Source organism: Vulpes vulpes, chromosome 2, assembly GCF_048418805.1.
Source record: "Vulpes vulpes isolate BD-2025 chromosome 2, VulVul3, whole genome shotgun sequence".
NCBI lineage: Eukaryota > Metazoa > Chordata > Mammalia > Carnivora > Canidae > Vulpes > Vulpes vulpes.
In genome coordinates, this window is record NC_132781.1 from 113,140,157 (window position 1) to 113,158,196 (window position 18,040).

Genomic DNA, 18,040 nt, shown 5'->3' on the forward strand with positions numbered 1-18,040 from the left:
GGCATGACCACCAAGGCAGAGATTGGGGTGATGTGGCTATGAGGCCACAGGTCAAGGAGTGCCAGCAGCTGCCAGATGCTGGGAGAAGCAGGGAACAGATTCAGGAGTAAGGACCCCCAAGTCTTCAGGAGTAAGGCTCTGCTAACACCTGGATTTCAGATTTTTGTCCTCCCAAACTGTGAGAAAATGATTTTCTATTGTTTTAAGCTACCCAGTTTGTAATCACTTATGGCAGCAACCCTAGGAAACTAACACAACTAATAAAGAGCCAAGCCAAGCTGGCATTGAAATCCCCAAGGAAGTGTCCCGGTGGACTCCAAACCCATCAGCTTCTCAGTCCACCTTACCGTCTTGCTGAGTTGAATACATCCAACACCACAAAGAGTGGTGACCAGCAGAACATATAAATCAGGGTTAGGAGCCATCAGCAGATGGGGTCACTGTGCACCCTGCAAAACCCGGCTCACCTCCAAGTGCTTGGCCAGTCGCCCCGGCTGCAGATGGAGCCTGTGTTCATAGGATCCCAGCTTCCTCCACTTCACTTCCTGGTAATGAAGTTCAAACTGCACTTTCGCTCCAGGGAGGATGTTTACTTCGGTTTGGAAGTTTTCCATGTCAAGAGCCCGGCTCCTAAAGGTTTAACCCTGATGTGAGTCACCCTATCCATGATGGAGAGCGAGACCCCACATCTATGCAGAGGGCACCTAGGCTTTTGTGGGCAATCAAGCCTGCTCAGGGTGTTCATGCAAATGAACAGCAGGTACAGTCGAGGACACGGAAACCTCTAGGTAACTTTAATTCTGCCAACAGTTTAGTATCCTCTCCTACCTGGTCTCTTTCTTTCACAGCTTCTTACAAATCTGAGCGTCATCTGCAGGAAGCTACCAGCTACTGATCCCTAGTCCATGCTGGGACCTTGACATGCATCATTTCTGACACGGGAGCTCTGCAGGATGGATACCATTGTTCTCATTTCCCAGATGACAACAAATGAGGCTAATTGATGATTAGTGACCAGCTCAAGATCACATGGCTACTCAGTTGTGGGGCTGGGCTCAGACCCAAACTGGCAATTCCAGCCACAGCACACACTGCCTCCACTGCACTAGAGGCTCATTCTAGAGATTCTTTACATCATTGAAAGTCTTCAGAAAGAAAACATCTATGATCACATCAAGTGGAATAGATATTTCCAGCATAAGCCCTTACTTAAACACATACATAGTGAGTTTACTGTGATCATTGCTTGAAGTGTTTAGTTTTAAAGAGGAAACAGCAGGATTGTTAAATGAGGATGCTTTGGGCTTTGGGATAGAGTGGGAGCAGCTATCGGATGAGACCTTAGCCCATGCTGGCCCAGCCCTTACCTCACCAACCCCGTGGTCTTGCCTTTGGCTCTTGCCTGGGAGTAGAGTGCACGACCCACTGTCTTCTCCCTAATGGAACTGGTGAATGTTGTGCCGTCTACCGTCCTAAAAAAATGACAGGAGGCCACTGAGCTGTTGGGTTTTCCTGAATAGTAGTCTCAACGAAACAACAACAAACAACACAACCAAGAAGATTTAGCAAATGTGGGCAATTAACATTTTGCACCGAGAAGAGAAGAGAAGAGAAGAGAAGAGGAGAAGAGAAGAGAAGAGAAGAGAAGAGAAGAGAAGAGAAGAGAAGAGAAGAGAAGAGAAGAGAAGAGAAGAGAAGGGGGACATTGGCTTATCTCATAGTCAGGAGTCTCTTCATCTGAGAGTTGAGTTAAGAGGTAGGTGCCCATCCTGAAAGCCTTCCCTTGGATGCTGCCGCTTGTGTTTAAAATTGATTCTGATTTTTAAGTTTTACCCTTCAGAGTAGGTGTTGTCCCCTTTGGGTAACTCTTCTGAATTGCAAATATGTCAAGGAGAGGAGCCTGCAAAATCACTAGTTATATGGTTTACCTTTGTTTAGAAGATCATTCTAGGAGCCCAGGGCTCATACTCTCCAGCAAGGGTAGAAGAGAGTGAGGAAAGATGAAGGGAGGCATTGGGGAATCCCTTAGCAAATTTGTGTTTACCCCTCTAACATCTCCCTTAGGGACCTCTGACTTCCCTTTGCAACTCCATCTCTACCCACCTTAATTAAACTGACTGTCATCTAATGCGTTCCAAGTAATGATTGGTCAGAACTGTCAAATTACAGGATTTCAGAAGTAAAATGGGACCTATGGCACTCAAATGGACAGGATCCCTCACCATATGGAGAACGCTAGACGTTCTGCAGTGTAAGGGCCAGTTTCTGATCCCAAGTACCAATGGAAAGCTTGGTGAGGCTCACTTGAAGGCCGCCTATTTAGATGAGAAGTCACAGCCAGGAGACAGTGACTCAAGGTCACACAGTTGGTCAGAGACAGAGGTAGAACTGGACTCCATGTGTCCAGGACTGCGCTCTTCCCCTCAACTTATAGTCAGCTTCAAAGACCAAGAAGCCTTTAAGACTAAAGGAAATTACCTCTGATGGGAGAATATTTGGAATCTTGACAAAAAAAGCAGAAGCAATATTTTGTGAAGTTCATATAAAACTGTGGTGATTGAGTTGGCTACCTTCTCTGGTCTTATAAATTCAGCCCTGAGTGGAGGGAGAGCAAAAAATGTATATGTTGTAATTCTATCTTTTGTCACCTCAAATCTTCTATGACATGAGGTGGAGAAGAAGGAAAGGAATAAAGGAAAACAGAAATAAGCAGTATCTAGAATAAATTCCGGTTATGTGGTTTAAAAATAAAAATGTATTAGAATAGTTGTAAATGTAATTTTTCAGACACGGTGTCATATAATTCTACTACATAAAAGCTCTTCCTCCTACATTTTCAGAACAGGTTGCCTAAAAATTAAAAAAAATAAATTTCTAAGCCAATTCAAAGGATACCATTTCAAAGTCACCTAATGCCTTTTCCCCATCTACTTTGTTTTGTTTAGAGTATATAGTTAAGCTCTACAGTTTTCAGAAGCCAAAGTGCATGCTATTGGAATGCTTTATTTATTCACGGTTATTGCTGGTTAACTTGGTGGTGAAAGACCAAAGCAAATGAGAAGCAACTCAACCTAATGTCTTAGTAAAAAGAAAAAAAGAAAAAAAAAAAGCCAAACTGTATGCAGAGCCCTGTGCTCTGTTCTAGGCAATCTGAGTAGGACATGGCCAGGTGGACACTCTAGGGATGGTCACTTACATGACTGAGAGTAGGAAGCCATCCAAACACTTGGAGGAACAGGGAATGTTTAGCCCTGAAAAATGTAGCCACCAAGTGGGACGATATAACTGGCCTCACTTTCAAAAAAGCCTTGAGTGGTTGAAAAATATTTTTTATTACGGAAATCTTCAAATATACAAAAAAAAAAAAAAATAGAAGAATAGAAGAAACCTCCATGAAACCATCCCTGAGCCACAGCATTATCAGTACTCAGTCTCAGTTCACCTCTACCCCTGCGCTCACCATCTCGATTATTTTGAAGTCAATCTCAGACAGCATATCATTTCATCCTTGAAATGAAATCATACATCCTTCAGTTTGTATTTTGCAGAGAATTAGAAAAAAACTTTGTGTGCAGAACCAGAGTCACTGGGTAGAAATGGAATAAATTTCAATTAAGTATGAGAAATAATTCTAACAGGCCTGTCAATCATTGAGTGGATTGTTCTGGGAAGTAGTGAGTTTATCATTAAGGGGATATTCAAGTCAAGCCTGGATAAGCCATTTGTCCTTGGGGTAATAGAGGAATTCAATCACTGGACAGATGATTGGATTTAATCAGTCATTCTTGTGTTTTTTTCCCCATAGAGAAACATGACAGGATACACAGAACTACTCTGCACTCGTGTATGGTTTCCTGTAAGTCATGGCAAACCCATATATTTCTCCCCCTACCCCAGAAAGCACATTAAAATGCCCAAGTAAGAGTTGTTACCAGAGAGATAGCTTAATTGCTTTAGTTTTTTTAGAAATGAAAAGGAAATCCTTCACAAATTCTGACACTTTGAATGGAAACAAATTATAGGGACCCAGCCCACGATGACTCTTGACATCCAGTGGGTCCACGGCTCTGAGAATGAGAACCATGGGAGCAACTGACCATTAAGGTCCATTCTAGGTATGAGGGGGGTTGGATTCTCTGAGTAGAGTCTAAATAGGAGTTACTCACATGGAGAAGTTGGAGATGAAGGCTCCTTTGGGAATCTGAACATCAAACACAACATTCTGAGGCTGTGGGGAGTTGTTCACCAGTTTGGTCTGGATGATGGTGTTGGCCATACGAGAGGTAATAGTGGACTGGACTTTGTAGCTATAAAGAGTTACTTGATCAGCCTCTTCCTGTAACATGCAAGAAAGCATAGGGCTACTCATAGCAAAATGACATAGAACTTCATCACGTTTTTGATGTTAATTAAGAGCACTGCATTTTATTATGCATAATTCTCAGGCATTGTTAAGCATATAACTCAGGTAGTATAAAGCATCCTCCTGGCTTGGAATCCCCTTGCCAGGCCGAAGCCTGCCTTTGTTTTGAGATCTCTTAAGAGGGCTCTCAGCTCTAGGAGTCTATAAATAACGACGTAGATAGTAGAAAATGGATGCAAGATTGGATTGAGAAAGTTCAAGAAATAACTTCAAATGCAGGACCTAGCAAGGGAATGGATGCGGGATGGCAGGGTTTTCGGGGACCCTCGCTGTATCTTCAGAGCAGGGTATGGCCAAGAGTAGAGTGGGGTGGAAGTACACATATCTTCCCCACACTGCTATCTGCCTTCTTCCATTTTTTAAAAAAATATTTATGTATTTAAGAAAGAGACCATAAGCAGGGGGAGCAGCAGAGGCAGAGGGAGAAAGAGAGTCTTCATGGAACAGAGAGCCTGACTCAGGGCTCAATCCCAGGATCGTGGGATCATGACCTGAGCTGAAGGCAGGCGCTTAACCAACTGAGCTATCCAGGTGCCCCTGCCTTCTTCCATCTTATCTTTCATGGTGCCATCTTCTCCCCATCCTCTTCTCCTTCCCCCAATTAGAGCCAAATATGACACACGGGTCAAATATGACAACGGGTGTGAGCAGCCGTTAGAATGTGAAGAGAAAGTATCTTGTTGATGTCATGATTAGTCTTGGAGCTGCTCTGCTAACCCTTGTCTACTGATCTTACCGATCCCTACTGATTAGGGCAGCTCCCCTCTAACAAATCAGTCTGTCACTGTGCTGAAAGTCAAGGCTCTAGAAGCACACATCTTTCAGGAGATGCCTGAGAACAGCAAGCTCCTTCACGGCTATGGCAATTAGGTGACCTGTTAGATTTTTGCCTTCTGCTCTAAAAGGATTTGCTTATTTCCACACTAAGTGTCGTCTCCGGGACTTTGTCCCCCAAGAGTAAGCCTCCCAACTCGGTAACAGCCAGGTCACCTCAAGCTAAGACAAAATCCGGGCTGAGTTACTCGCCCTTCCTACCCTTTAAATGCGTGCTTCTAACAGTTTCTGTCAATTCAGAGCAGGAAGCCAACGTAAACCACTTCCTTTTGGTGTTTTATCACCACAGGAAGGACTTCTTTGAACATCTCAGGGAATTGGGCCATTTCATGTTTGGGAGCTCCTTTCCCATTCTTTTTCCCCCTCCAAATCCTTTAGGTGTCATATTTTAAGTTAAAACTGCTAAGTTGGAATGAATACATATGCTTGGATGAAACAACCCATGTTGTTGGCAAAACTTGAGAAAACAGAGAGAAAGGACATTTTCAGCTCCTGGTGACATGTCTCCTGGCTACATATATACTATACCTTCTCATATTGAATTCTAGACACCCTTCCAGGCAGAATTGGGCAAGAGGGTATTTCGAAAGTCAGGTAAATGCTCTCAGGGATAGAGACAAAGGAGGCAACTATATTGATCTCCAGATAATAGGTAACAGGAAAATCATTTGGTCATCAATTTTTAACGAAATCAAAGTAAACTCACCATCACCTCTCCAGATTCTCCAAAAACACTTCTCTGTGGAAGGAAGTTAGACAATCATTCTTCAAAAGTATGTTACTTATTACCTAGAGGACAAAAACTGCTTTCTCTCAGTCAAAAAAAAAAAAGGTTTTTTTCCCCCTTCAATACTGAGTTACAATTCATTCACTGGAACTGAGACATAAATGTCAAATATTCTCAAATACTGTTTTCCCACTGGTGTGTTTCTCTGAACACGCTTCTCGGCCACTTCGCAAGCACACCATTCTTTGATAGAATGCTAGAGCAAATATTTTTAAATGAAAATATTCAATGAAACTCATGCTGCATGGCCTATCTCCCCTTTGTCCTAGTTGATTTATTTTCTTATCTAGTAGAATGGTAATCTGGATGCCCCCGCCCACCACGGGGCTCTGGGCTTGCCATTTGCAAGGTCTGTAGTGCTTTATTTCCAGGTGCCCTTGTCTTCCCAGCCCCTACTCATCCTTCAGATCTCAGCTCAGGGGGATTTTCACAAATTCTCTCATGCCCACCCCCAAACAAGATAAGCTTCTTTTATTAAGTTTTCATGGCAGCTAAGCTCTTCCTTCCAAGCAAGACAATGGGAGTGCATGTCTGTCTCCATTGGACTCAGCTACATTAGGGTAGGGATTTTGAGGCATTTCCTTTTTGGGGTGGCCCTGGAGCCAGGCATAGTGACTGGCATGTGGAAAATCCCATACCCTCACTGCTATGCTGGGGAATTATCCACATGAAGAACTATCTTCTGGGCATGGAAAGCTGAATTGGGTTTAAAGAGATGAGTGGACATCTAATGTCTGTTGGATTTTAACAGAATAAGTCAGGTGCTGGATGTAAGGCTAGCTAGCCTGATTTGGGATGAACTAAGGTCTTAGGGCATGTTATATGACATTGTGAGGTCAACAGGCACCTTCTTTTGAACTTTTTTGAATGCAATTCTCGATGAAGTTTTCTCTCTTGTGGCTAGATGACACGAGAGCTTGCCCATTGGGTTTTTATATTATCAGTCTACAAGAAACCTGGACTAATACAAAGTAAAAAATTCACACCCATACGAAATAAGTCATTGGTCAGCTTAGCGTTGCTTCCTTAAATACCCCCTTTCTCAGCGCGCGTGGGCTCCATGTGGGAGAAGCCACACCCTTCCTGGCCTCCTGGAGAATTCACCCCTATGAATTACAGGATGCATCTGTGCTGTTGCTGGCGGCATCCAGGATGTAGCTTTGGACATGGCCAGTCCCTATGCTCCCTGGGCTGCATCCCAAGGCTACACCGTCCAAGGAGAATGTATACTCAGTGGACAGTGTTTGCCACCACTGGGGAAAAAAAATGCCCTCCTCAGAAGAAATCTTTCCTGAAAAGGCAGTAAAATCATCCCATAATCTTAAAATTTGAAGAGAACACATAGCTATTCATCCTTTACGGAACTAAGGTGACCATTATGATAAAAAAAAAAAACAAGCTCTGAGAAAATCTAGGAAAAAGCATCTTAATCCTAATCTTACTTCATCAGTCATGATCTCTTTTACTTATTTTCCCTTTTGAGACTAAGGCTTACTGTACCTGATACCTCCGGTTCTCTGGCACAAACTGAAATTTGCCTGGGGCCAGTTCCACAAGATCTCCATATTCTGCAAACTTAAAAAAGAATTGACAATATTTATTTCTATTAATAAAAATGATCTAGAGCAAAGGAGGCAGATAGCGACAGGCATAAGGTCATTCATCACATTTTTCTAGCTTGTTACCTATACCTTTGGGAACCCCCCCCCTTTTTTTTTTAACACATAGCTCTTTAATGTATTTATATTTGCTTGGTTGGTCTAAGAGGTGAGAAAATGGAAGCTATTATCTTCAAATTTGTTGGACGAAGGAATTTTTTAGTTTGACAGGAGATGATGGGGACTTACAGATTGGGCTCATAGTAACCCAGTGATCAGGTTTGGGTAGACATTGGCATTAGCAAGCATGTGAGTAGGCAAATGTGTCCATAGGTCTCCGCCAATTAAAAATGTTGAATACCCACCATTTGCTTCGACGTGGATGGAACTGGAGCATATTATGCGGAGTGAAATAAGTCAATCGGAGAAGGACAATCATCATATGGTTTTACTCATACGGGGAATATAAGAAATAGTGAAAGGGATTATAAGACAAAGGAGGGGAACTGAGTGGGAAAAATTAGAGAGACAAACCATGAGAAATCCCTAACTCTGGGAAACAAAGGGTTGTGGAAGGGGAGGTGGGCGGGTGATGGGGTAACTGGGTGCCAGGCCCTGAGGAGGGCACTTAATGGGATGAACACTGGGTGTTAACCTATATGTTGGCAAATTGAACTTAAATAGAAACAAATTTAAAATTAAAAATAAAAATGTTGAAAAAAGATGTTGATAAGAAAGGAATACCGGTAAGAAGTGACTGAAAGAGCACAACAAACATGTTTGGATGTCTTGGCTTCAACCCCCGGCTCTGTCAATGAGATTGCTAACGCACTCTGGTGATTCTTAGGGTATTGGAGAATAAGATATTTCTAAGCAGACAGAGGTTTTTTTTTTTTTTTTTTTTTTTTTTTTTTTTTTAATTTTCCCTGCAAATATGCCCTCCTGTTCTTTGGCATTTGTGTGGGTAATCCACTCTGCAAGCATTACAAAGCCTCTGCACCTCTTAGGATATCCCCATAACTCACGTTCCTTTTCAGGCGTCAAAACAGCTCTTGCTTGACTTTCAAAATGACTCAGTCCACGACTTTCCTGATGTTGGGGATGGCCAGGGAACCAAAGTGGAACCCTTGAGCTCCCTGGAGAGAATTCCTGCACTCTGACAGCCCACTTGCCATCTCCCCCCTTCTCTTACCAGGAATATTTAAAGTGCCTTCATGACAGGACTCATTGTTCACGTAGGTAGGAAGAACAATAGTGCTCTGATAATGGCTTTTCTTACACTCTTAGTGCAAGAGTGATAATGATGTGCCATCCTCATCACAGCTAATAATTATTAAGTGCTTCCTAGTCCTTGCATTGTGCTGGGTAGTTTACATATGTCATTTAATTCCCCAACACACTTTGGGGGGGTTAGATCAATTATCCCCATTGTTAGGATAAGGAGTGCACGGCTGGGTTCAGTAAATGTTGCACCGCGGGGCCGCTCCATTGAATTGGACTGAATTCTCATGCAAATCCCATTAATCCTTTAAAAGGTAAATATCCATTCCGGGTAATTAGAACCGTGAACACTCCTACTCAGATGAATTTTATCATAAAATTCCTTTCCTTTCCTTTCCAGTGGCTATTGACTGAACCTGCGTAGAGGCCCACAGCAAAGAGTTTTCTGGAAGTACTTACTTCTGGAAGTCCATTGGTGGGGATTTCGAAGCCTTGTGTTTCAGAAACAAAGAAGCAGATGAGGAGGCACATGAGCCGATTCATTTTTGCTGCGTAGCTTTGCCAAGCTCCCCGTGAGGGGTCCGGGGGGATCCTACCCCTCGCTGAACCCAGTTCAAAGGAGCAGCAGAAAGAGCCCGTGTTTTAAAAGAAGTCGAAAGAAGAAGAAAGCTCCCAAACTTTGTTCAAAAAAACGGGACAAATATTTGTTCTGGAGTTCAAGCTGGAGCCCTGGGGGTGGATGGGACACCCGGAGGTTATTCAAACAGCGAAGCCACAGGGAGCCACGGGGCCAGTGAGGACAAGGCAGGGTCAGAGGGACCCGCTTTCTTTGGCTCCTGCTTATTTCCCTTCCTCTGGGAATCAGAGAGACCTAAGAGCAGCAGCATCCTCTTTGAAGTACCAGGTGGGAAGCCACACGGGGAAATCAAGTCACAGAGAAACGGGTGAAAGCATGACATTTCTGGAAACGCGATCCTTTTATTTAAAATAAAAGCAAGTGAAGTATAGCAAAAGTGGAAAAAGAAACACAAGGGTGTTAGGAGCCAAGCACTCGCGGCTGGGGTTTTTTCCTTCTCTCTCTCTCTCTGATAACCAAGTACCTGTTGCAGTGAGGCTGAGCCAGGTGCAAAGGCACGTTCTTCAGGGAGGCCTTACCCGAATGTCTTTGACTAAGAGAATAATGTCTGTCCCTGCAGCTGCCCCCGATCAGCCCCACTCAGGTCAGGGGTGGGCGTGGGGGGTGGGGAAGAATTCTCCTCCGTTCCAGAATCAGAGAAAACCCAGCCTGGAAGTACTATGTACTAAGCCTTCCCATTTGTGGTCTGGATGTAATGATAATATTAACTAAGATTTATTGAGCCTCCTGGGATTAGATGCTTTTACTTGTATTATCTCTAATCCTTTTATTTATTAATCTGTAAAAGAACCAGGGGCACCTGGGTGGCTCAGGACGCGATCCTAGGGTCCTGGGATTGAGTCCCATTTTGGGCTTCCTGCAAGGAGCCTGCTTCTCCCTCTGCCTGTGTCTCTGCCTCTCTGTGTGTGTCTCTCATGGATAAATAAATAAATCTTTTTAAAAAAAGAACCATGTGAGGTATGTACTATATTTGTCCTCCTTTATTATTGAAGAAAACAAGGCTAAGTATTTTTTTAAATTTTTCCTTTATTTGAGAGAGAGGGTGCAAGAGAGCAAACAGAAGTCAGTGGAGGGCAGAGGCAGAGGAAGAAGCTGACTCCTCCAGCAGGAAGCCAGACACAGAGACTCCAGGATCATGACCTAAGCTGAAGGCTGATGCTTAACCAACTGAGCCACCCAGGTGCCCCGAGGCTAGGTTTTATTCACATCTACGGTTAGTAAGTGAAGACACAGATCCAGCAAGTTTGGCCTGACCCGAAAGCCTTTGCTCTTCATGACCACATGGGCCTAGCAGCTACAACCTGCCATCCATCCCTGGAAACCAGTGTTCTGGGTGTGAATCTAGACTAGAATTCACCTGTAATCCCCCATCTGGGTAGCAAGTCTACTTGATGAGTCTTTTTTCCTGAGCCTCTACTGCAGACATCTGCTTGCACATGGGTGATGCTGTGGACCTCAGTTTGGTCACGTTGTTTTTGGCTTTCCTTCTCAGAATGGAACGCATGGCTTCCTGCCTAATGTGCTGTGATTTAGCACCTGGCCACAGACCTGCTGCTGGAAATGATCACTCTCTAAAAGTCCACTCACACAGGGGAACTTACACCCAGAGAGACATAGAAAGTCTGCTATGGTGTCTCAAACATGATGCTCTAGGGCTTTTTCCAGCAGATTCAGTTGTGATCACACTTGGGAGCTTCCCTCGAGCCTCAAAGACTGACTGTGAGAGTTTCATCGAACACAGGGCCATTGTCTGAGAAAGCTGTTGGATTTTGTTTAAAGGGAAATGGTTTGAAAGATTTTAGAAACAATGCAAGTGAAAAAAGAAAGTAAAAAAATATGCCAGAGGGCAGCCCAGGTGGCTTAGCGGTTTAGCGGGCCTTCAGCCCAGGGCATGATCCTGGAGACCTGGGATCAAGTCCCACATCAGGCTCCTTGTATGGAGCCTGCTTCTCCCTCTGCCTGTGTCTCTGCCTCTCTCTTTTTCTCTCATGAATAAATAAATAAAATCTTTTATAAAATATGCCAGAAAGATAATCCTGTAAATTGAAATATGCTGGATGGTACTTTAAAAAATATAGTTTTATTTATAACCCTTAAGCACATGCCAAAAATAGTTTGAAGTACAGGTTCAAGTAGAATATAAAATGCATATAGGTTAAATTTACCTGTAAGATTAGGAAGGTTTACTGACAATTTTTAAAAAAAGATCAAACCCATGCTATCTCCATGAGAGACTATCTCAATGAGACAAAACAGACTAAAAGTTGATACTGTATTAAAAATCTCTTTATTTCAGGGGATCCCTGGATGGCTCAGTGGTTTGGTGCCTGCCTTCGGCCCAGGGCTGGTCCTGGAGTCCCAGGATCGAGTCCCACATCAGGCTCCCGGCATGGAGCCTGCTTCTCCCTCTGCCTGTGTCTCTGCCTCTCCCTCTCTGTGTCTCTCATGAATAAATAAATAAAATCTTAAAAAAAATTTCTTTATTTCAGAGATTTGAAAACAGATTCTACAAAGATAGTATCAGGTTAAAATAGGTGTCATAGCAAATAGTAACAAAAAAAAAAGCCAGAAGAGAGAATTAAATTTGAGTGGAAATCAACAATTTGGAGAAAAATGATACAATATTGATTTTTTAAATTAGAAGATTTTTTAAATTAGAAATTTAAATTAGATTTTTTAAATTAGATAAATCAGACAGAGATCCATCTGATTAATGAATGCAGAAGTTATGATAATAAATTAAAAAATGAAAGTGAGATGTATAGTAGTAACATGAATTGACCAGTATGTCAAATTCATAAGACACCTTACATGAAATGTAAAATATTTAAAATGATCCATGATGTAGAAGTAAACAGACCAAAACTCAGAACAAGAAATAGAATAAGAGACATAAAAAAATATCATTAAACCTACTATTTTTTTGGAACTTCATAGGATGTACAATATCTGGACAGCTTACAGAACACACCATGGTTTTTAATTCATTTAATGAGGTAGATAGTGGATACTGTCTTCACCTACATATCTGAAGTACACACTAAAAAAGCTTTAGGACCAATTCACATTATTAAAAATAGTAGATATTGGGCAGCCCGGGTGGCTCAGCAGTTTAGCGCTGCCTTTAGCCCAGGGTGTGATCCTGGGAGACCTGGGATCAAGTTCCACGTCGGGCTCTCTGCAAGGAGCTTGCTTCTCTTTCTGCCTGTGTCTCTGCCTCTCTCTCTCTCTCTGTGTCTCTCATGAATAAATAAATAAAATCTTAAAAAAAATAAAAATAGTAGATATTATCCTTGACATTTTCTTACCAGAAAAGAATAATCCTAGATAGCAAAAGTGGGTTAGCCTAGGAAGTCGAGGCTCGTATTACACAAGAAAATTTATCAAATTAAAACTTTAGCAACAAAAATACTAAAATTTTTTCACTATCTCGATAGCTCTTGAGAAGCCATTCAACAAATTCCATAATCTGTTTCAGATGAAAGTGCATAAAATATTAGTCTCAGGAGGCAATTTTTTTAACTTGATGGGAAGTGTGTGTGTGTGTGTGTGTGTGTAAAACCAAGAGTCAAGTTGGAAAAGATTAAGAAACATGGTGCAGAAAAGTCACTACTCTTAAAAAGAGAAACCAAAAGATTAGTTTTTGTTGAGGGTGAGACTACTAATCCAGAAAATTTAGAGACTCTCATTAAAAAAAATGACTCTTAATAGCAAAGTTGTTTAGCCAAACAGTGAGGTACAAGGTGAACCCACAAAATCAGTTACCTTTCCTTTAATTATTGATTGCATCAGTAATAGCACAAAGAAGTTCTTTTCTACTAATTGTATGAGAAGCACATAAGAATTTAAGTCAGGACAGAAATTTATAACAAGAAATATCTAAAACTCTGGTAAAAACAAGGAAGCTGTGAATAAAGGGAGCACTGTACTCTTAAAAATGCTACTTGTTTTTTGTTTTTTTTTTTTTAGAACTTGGTATAATGTTTATTTATTTATTTTTTTATAAATTTATTTTTTATTGGTGTTCAATTTGCCAACATATAGAATAACACCCAGTGCTCATCCCGTCAAGTGCCCCCCTCAGTGCCTGTCACCCAGTTACCCCCACCCCCCTCCCACCTCCCCTTCCATCACCCCTAGTTCGTTTCCCAGAGTTAGGAGTCTCTCATGTTCTGTCTCCCTTTCTGATATTTCCCACTCATTTTTTCTCCTTTCCCCTTTATTTCCTTTCACTATTTTTTATATTCCCCAAATGAATGAGACCATATAATGTTTGTCCTTCTCCGATTGACTTATTTCACTGAGCATAATCCCCTCCAGTTCCATCCACATCGAAGCAAATGGTGGGTATTTGTCGTTTCTAAAGGCTGAGTAATATTCCATTGTATACATAGACCACAGCTGCTTCATCCATTCATCTTTCGATGGACACTGAGGCTCCTTCCACAGTTTGGCTATTGTGGACATTGCTGCTAAAAAGATCGGGGTGCAGGTGTCCTGGTGTTTCACTGCATCTGCATCTTTGGGGTAAATCCCCAGCAGGACAATTGCTGGGTCGTAGGGCAGGTCTATTTTTAACTCTTTGAGGAACCTCCACACAGTTTTCCAGAGTGGCTGCACCAGTTCACATTCCCACCAACAGTGTAAGAGGGTTCCCCTTTCTCCGCATCCTCTCCAACATTTGTGGTTTCCTGCCTTGTTAATTGTCCCCATTCTCACTGGTGTGAGGTGGGATCTCATTGTGGTTTTGATTTGTATTTCCCTGATGGCAAGTGATGCAGAGCATTTTCTCATGTGCATGTTGGCCATGTCCATGTCTTCCTCTGTGAGATTTCTCTTCATGTCTTTTGCCCATTTCATGATTGGATTGTTTGTTTCTTTGGTGTTGAGTTTAATAAGTTCTTTATAGATTTTGGAAACTAGCCCTTTATCTGATAGGTCATTTGCAAATATCTTCTCTCATTCTGTAGGTTGTCTTTTAGTTTTGTTGACTGTATCCTTTGCTGTGCAAAAGCTTCTTATCTTGATGAAGTCCCAATAGTTCATTTTTGCTTTTGTTTCTCTTGCCTTCATGGATGAATCTTGCAAGAAGTTACTGTGGCCAAGTTCAGAAAGGTGTTGCCTGTGTTCTCCTCTAGGATTTTGATGGAATCTTGTCTCACATTAAGATCTTTCATCCAAAAAATGCTATTTGTTAATGCTAATAGTTCAAGGAACTAATAATTAAATCATTAGCTAGATTCATATAAATATTTTATGAAATATTGATGGTAAAAAAATTAAAAAAGAAATATTGATGGTAGTGTCCCATAGAAGAGTTTATGGAACTGGAAAATCCTATGGGATGAAAAGACAAAGCCAAAGAAACAAGGTGTTTTTTTGTTTTGTTTTGTTTTCAGGATTTATCTATTTATTCATGAGACACGGAGAGAGAGAGACAGAGACATAGACAGAGGGAGAAGCAGGCTCCCTGCAAGGGGGCCTGATGCAGACTCGATCCCAGGACCCCAAGGTGATGACCTGAGCTGAAGGCAGACGCTCAACCACTGAACCAACCAGATTCCCCCAAAACATGGTTTTTATTTTTTTATTTTATTTTATTTTATTTCTTTTGTTTCTTAGAGAATTTTATTTTATTTTTTTATAATAAATTTATTTTTTATTGGTGTTCAATTTACCAACATACAGAATAACACCCACTGCTCATCCTGTCGAAACATGGTTTTTAAACAATTAGAATTATGCCCAGTGTTTTAGGTTTTAAAATACAAGTCTAAAAAAATATGGTTTGATGCCTTAAAAATATAGATACTATTCAGTGGAATAAAATAATGAGTCCAGAAATGCACGTCATAGAGAATATGCTATATAGCTATAAAACAATACAGAAGAAATTTAATCCTTAATAAATGCTCCTGGAACAATCAGATAATAGCATGCAAAGGAATTAACTTTAATCCATGCCTCATATCATATATAAAAATTTATAAATAGTTTGAAAAATTTCTTGTTAAACAGAGTGATGAAAACTGGGTAGGCCATGAGGTGCTGGGTCTTCTTTTAGGCACTTAAGAAAGAAAACAGTAAAATGAATAGAATACACATGGTGAGCAAAACCGATTAGGATTTACCAGGACAGGTGAAAGCCACAATCCATCTTGGCGCCTCCTTCACAGATGGAAGCCTGGAGCCTCAGAGAGGTTAAGTAACTGACTCAAGGGGGCTGAAGGTGGGATGGGAACATATTGCTGAGGGGGGCAAGCTGCACCCTGCTGTGTCACCTGCCAAGAGGACGGCCTGGGTGTGCCTGGGTGGCTCCGTTGGTTGAGTGTCAGACTCTTGATTTTGGCTGGGCTCATGATCTGGGGGTGGGGGTAGGGGCCTGGGGTGGTGTCATAGGATTGAGCCTTAAGGTGGTTCTGCACCCAGCAGGAGTCTGTTCCTCTCTCTCTCTCTTTCTGCTCGCCCTCCCCACCCTCAGCTGGCATGCACATGCTCTCTCTCTGAAAGTAAATATATAAATCTTTTTTTATAAAAAGATTTTATTTGTTTATTAATGAGAGACACACAGAGAGAGGTAGAGACATAGGCAGAGGGAGAAGCAGGCTCTCCCAGTGGGGAGCCCGATGTGGGACCCTGGGGTCACGCTCTGAGCTGAAGGCAGATGCTCAGTCCCTGCGCCACCCAGGCACCCAGGAAGTTCTCATTTTCAAGTGGCTCTGAATGGTGGAGCAGAAGGACGTGTGAAGGGCACTCAGGAACCTGTGATAAACTGGAGAACAGGATGTGGCTCAAAGGCGGCCCAGGGGAAGGTGTGGCCAACTCCCTTTGAGACATGGGTGCACATTGTACAGACGAGACGTTGCTTCCATTGGGTCTAGAAGGAAGGGCAGATTTGTCCAGGCTGACAGTGGGAGAATGCCACCCAGGAAGCGAGCTCAGGGTGTGCAGAGGTGGCAAGGGCATTGGGGTAGTGGGCGTACCTGAGGCTGGTGGGAGATGGCCACCGGGACCAGGGCCGGAGAGCCTGATACGCCAGGTCAAGGGATTCTCAACTTTGTGCTGCAGACAGTGGGGATCCCACGGAGGGTTTGAGAGGCAGGACAAAATCCGCATTTTATAAAGATCACTTTGGATGCAGCTAGGATGATGGAAATGGAAGACAAAACCCAAGGAGCTCCTGAGGAGGCTGATGGAGCCCATGGGGTGGCGGCATGAGGGTCTAAACAAGGCAGCAGCAGCGAGGACCCATCATTAAGATGCTCCCAGAAAACACTGTATTTATGTCAGTTTGCAAGTGTGTGCTTTTGATCCACAGAAGTGTATGTGCCAGGGGTGCCTCGGTTAAGCATGCGACTCATGGTTTCAGCTCAGGTAGTGATGTCAGGGTCATGAGATCGAGCCCTGCGCCGACTCCGTGCTGGGCATGGAACCTGCCTAAGATTCTCTCTCTCCTTCTGCCTCTGTCCCACCCAGCTCTCTCTCTCTCTCTCTCTCTCAAAAAAATAAAAGGAAATAAATTGCCAATTATTACTGATTAATGCTCAACAGCATGCAGATGCAGATTAGTGAGGACTTTACATTTACAGCTATAAAAAGATGTGTAAGTTGTCAAATAGCCAAGAAATCTTGGTGACTAAAATGTCCTATCTAGGTGGGGGGTTTATGGACAATTTATTCTTTCTTCTTTAGGGTAGTGGTCAAGAGCATTGGGCTCTGGAGTCTGTCTTCTTGTGTTCATAATTCTGTTTTTTTTCACTTACTAGTTGTGAGACCTTAGGTGGCCTTGTAATCTGAGTCTTGTTAGTAAAATGAGAACCATCTCCCACTGCTATGGACTGAATTATGTGCCCTCCAAATTCCTACATTGAAGCCCTAACCTTCGATGCACCTGTATTTTGAGATGGGTCTATAGGAGATAATTAAGTTTAAAGAGGGTCATAAAGGGGTGCCTGGGTGGCTTAGTCAGTGAAACGCCTGACTTCTGCTCAGGTCGTGGTCCCAGGGTTCTGGGATCGAGCCCCATGTTGGGCTCTCTGCTCAGCTCCCTCTCCCTCTGCGTGCCACTCCCCCTGCTTGTGTTCTCTCTCAGTCAAATAAATAAATACAATCTTCAACAAAATAAAGAGGGTCATAGAGATAGGGCCCTGATCCTATAGGATTAGTGTCTTTATAGGAAAAGACACCGGAGAGTCCTCTCTCTCCCTCTCTGCCCCCGACTCCCTGCCAGGTGAGTGCACCGTACATGGTAAGAAGGCCGCTGTCTGCAAAGCCTTGAGGAGACCGCTCCCCAGACGCCCAGCTGGCTGTTGAAGCATTGGTTTTAAACTTCCCAGCCTCTAAAACAGTGAGAAATAGATGCCTGTTGTTAAGTCATCCGTGTGTGGTGCTTCGTTAGAGGCGCCCTAGCACATCGGGACCCTCACATCTCCTTACATGGTTCTCGTGAGCGGTAAGTACAGTAACGCACATGCAATACTGGGTGTGCACTCACTGCTCAATAAGCAGTAGCTAGAGTTGTGAATTACTTGTATCATTAG

At 42.7% G+C, this 18,040-nt stretch overlaps 1 protein-coding gene across 1 annotated transcript in view; it reads right to left on the minus strand.

Annotated features, from left to right (window-relative positions):
- ITIH2 (inter-alpha-trypsin inhibitor heavy chain 2) overlaps nt 1–9,639 on the minus strand; it is a 36,755-nt gene extending 27,116 nt beyond the window's left edge. Inside the window, exons 1-6 of the mRNA XM_026016741.2 lie at nt 9,323–9,639; nt 7,545–7,619; nt 5,964–5,996; nt 4,167–4,336; nt 1,368–1,472; nt 468–630 (exon numbers count right to left, since the gene is read on the minus strand). Coding sequence (XP_025872526.2) covers nt 468–630; nt 1,368–1,472; nt 4,167–4,336; nt 5,964–5,996; nt 7,545–7,619; nt 9,323–9,406 — 630 coding nt within the window. The 5' untranslated portion in view covers nt 9,407–9,639. The remainder of the gene's footprint in view (nt 1–467; nt 631–1,367; nt 1,473–4,166; nt 4,337–5,963; nt 5,997–7,544; nt 7,620–9,322) is intronic.
- Between the last annotated feature and the right edge of the window lie 8,401 nt (nt 9,640–18,040).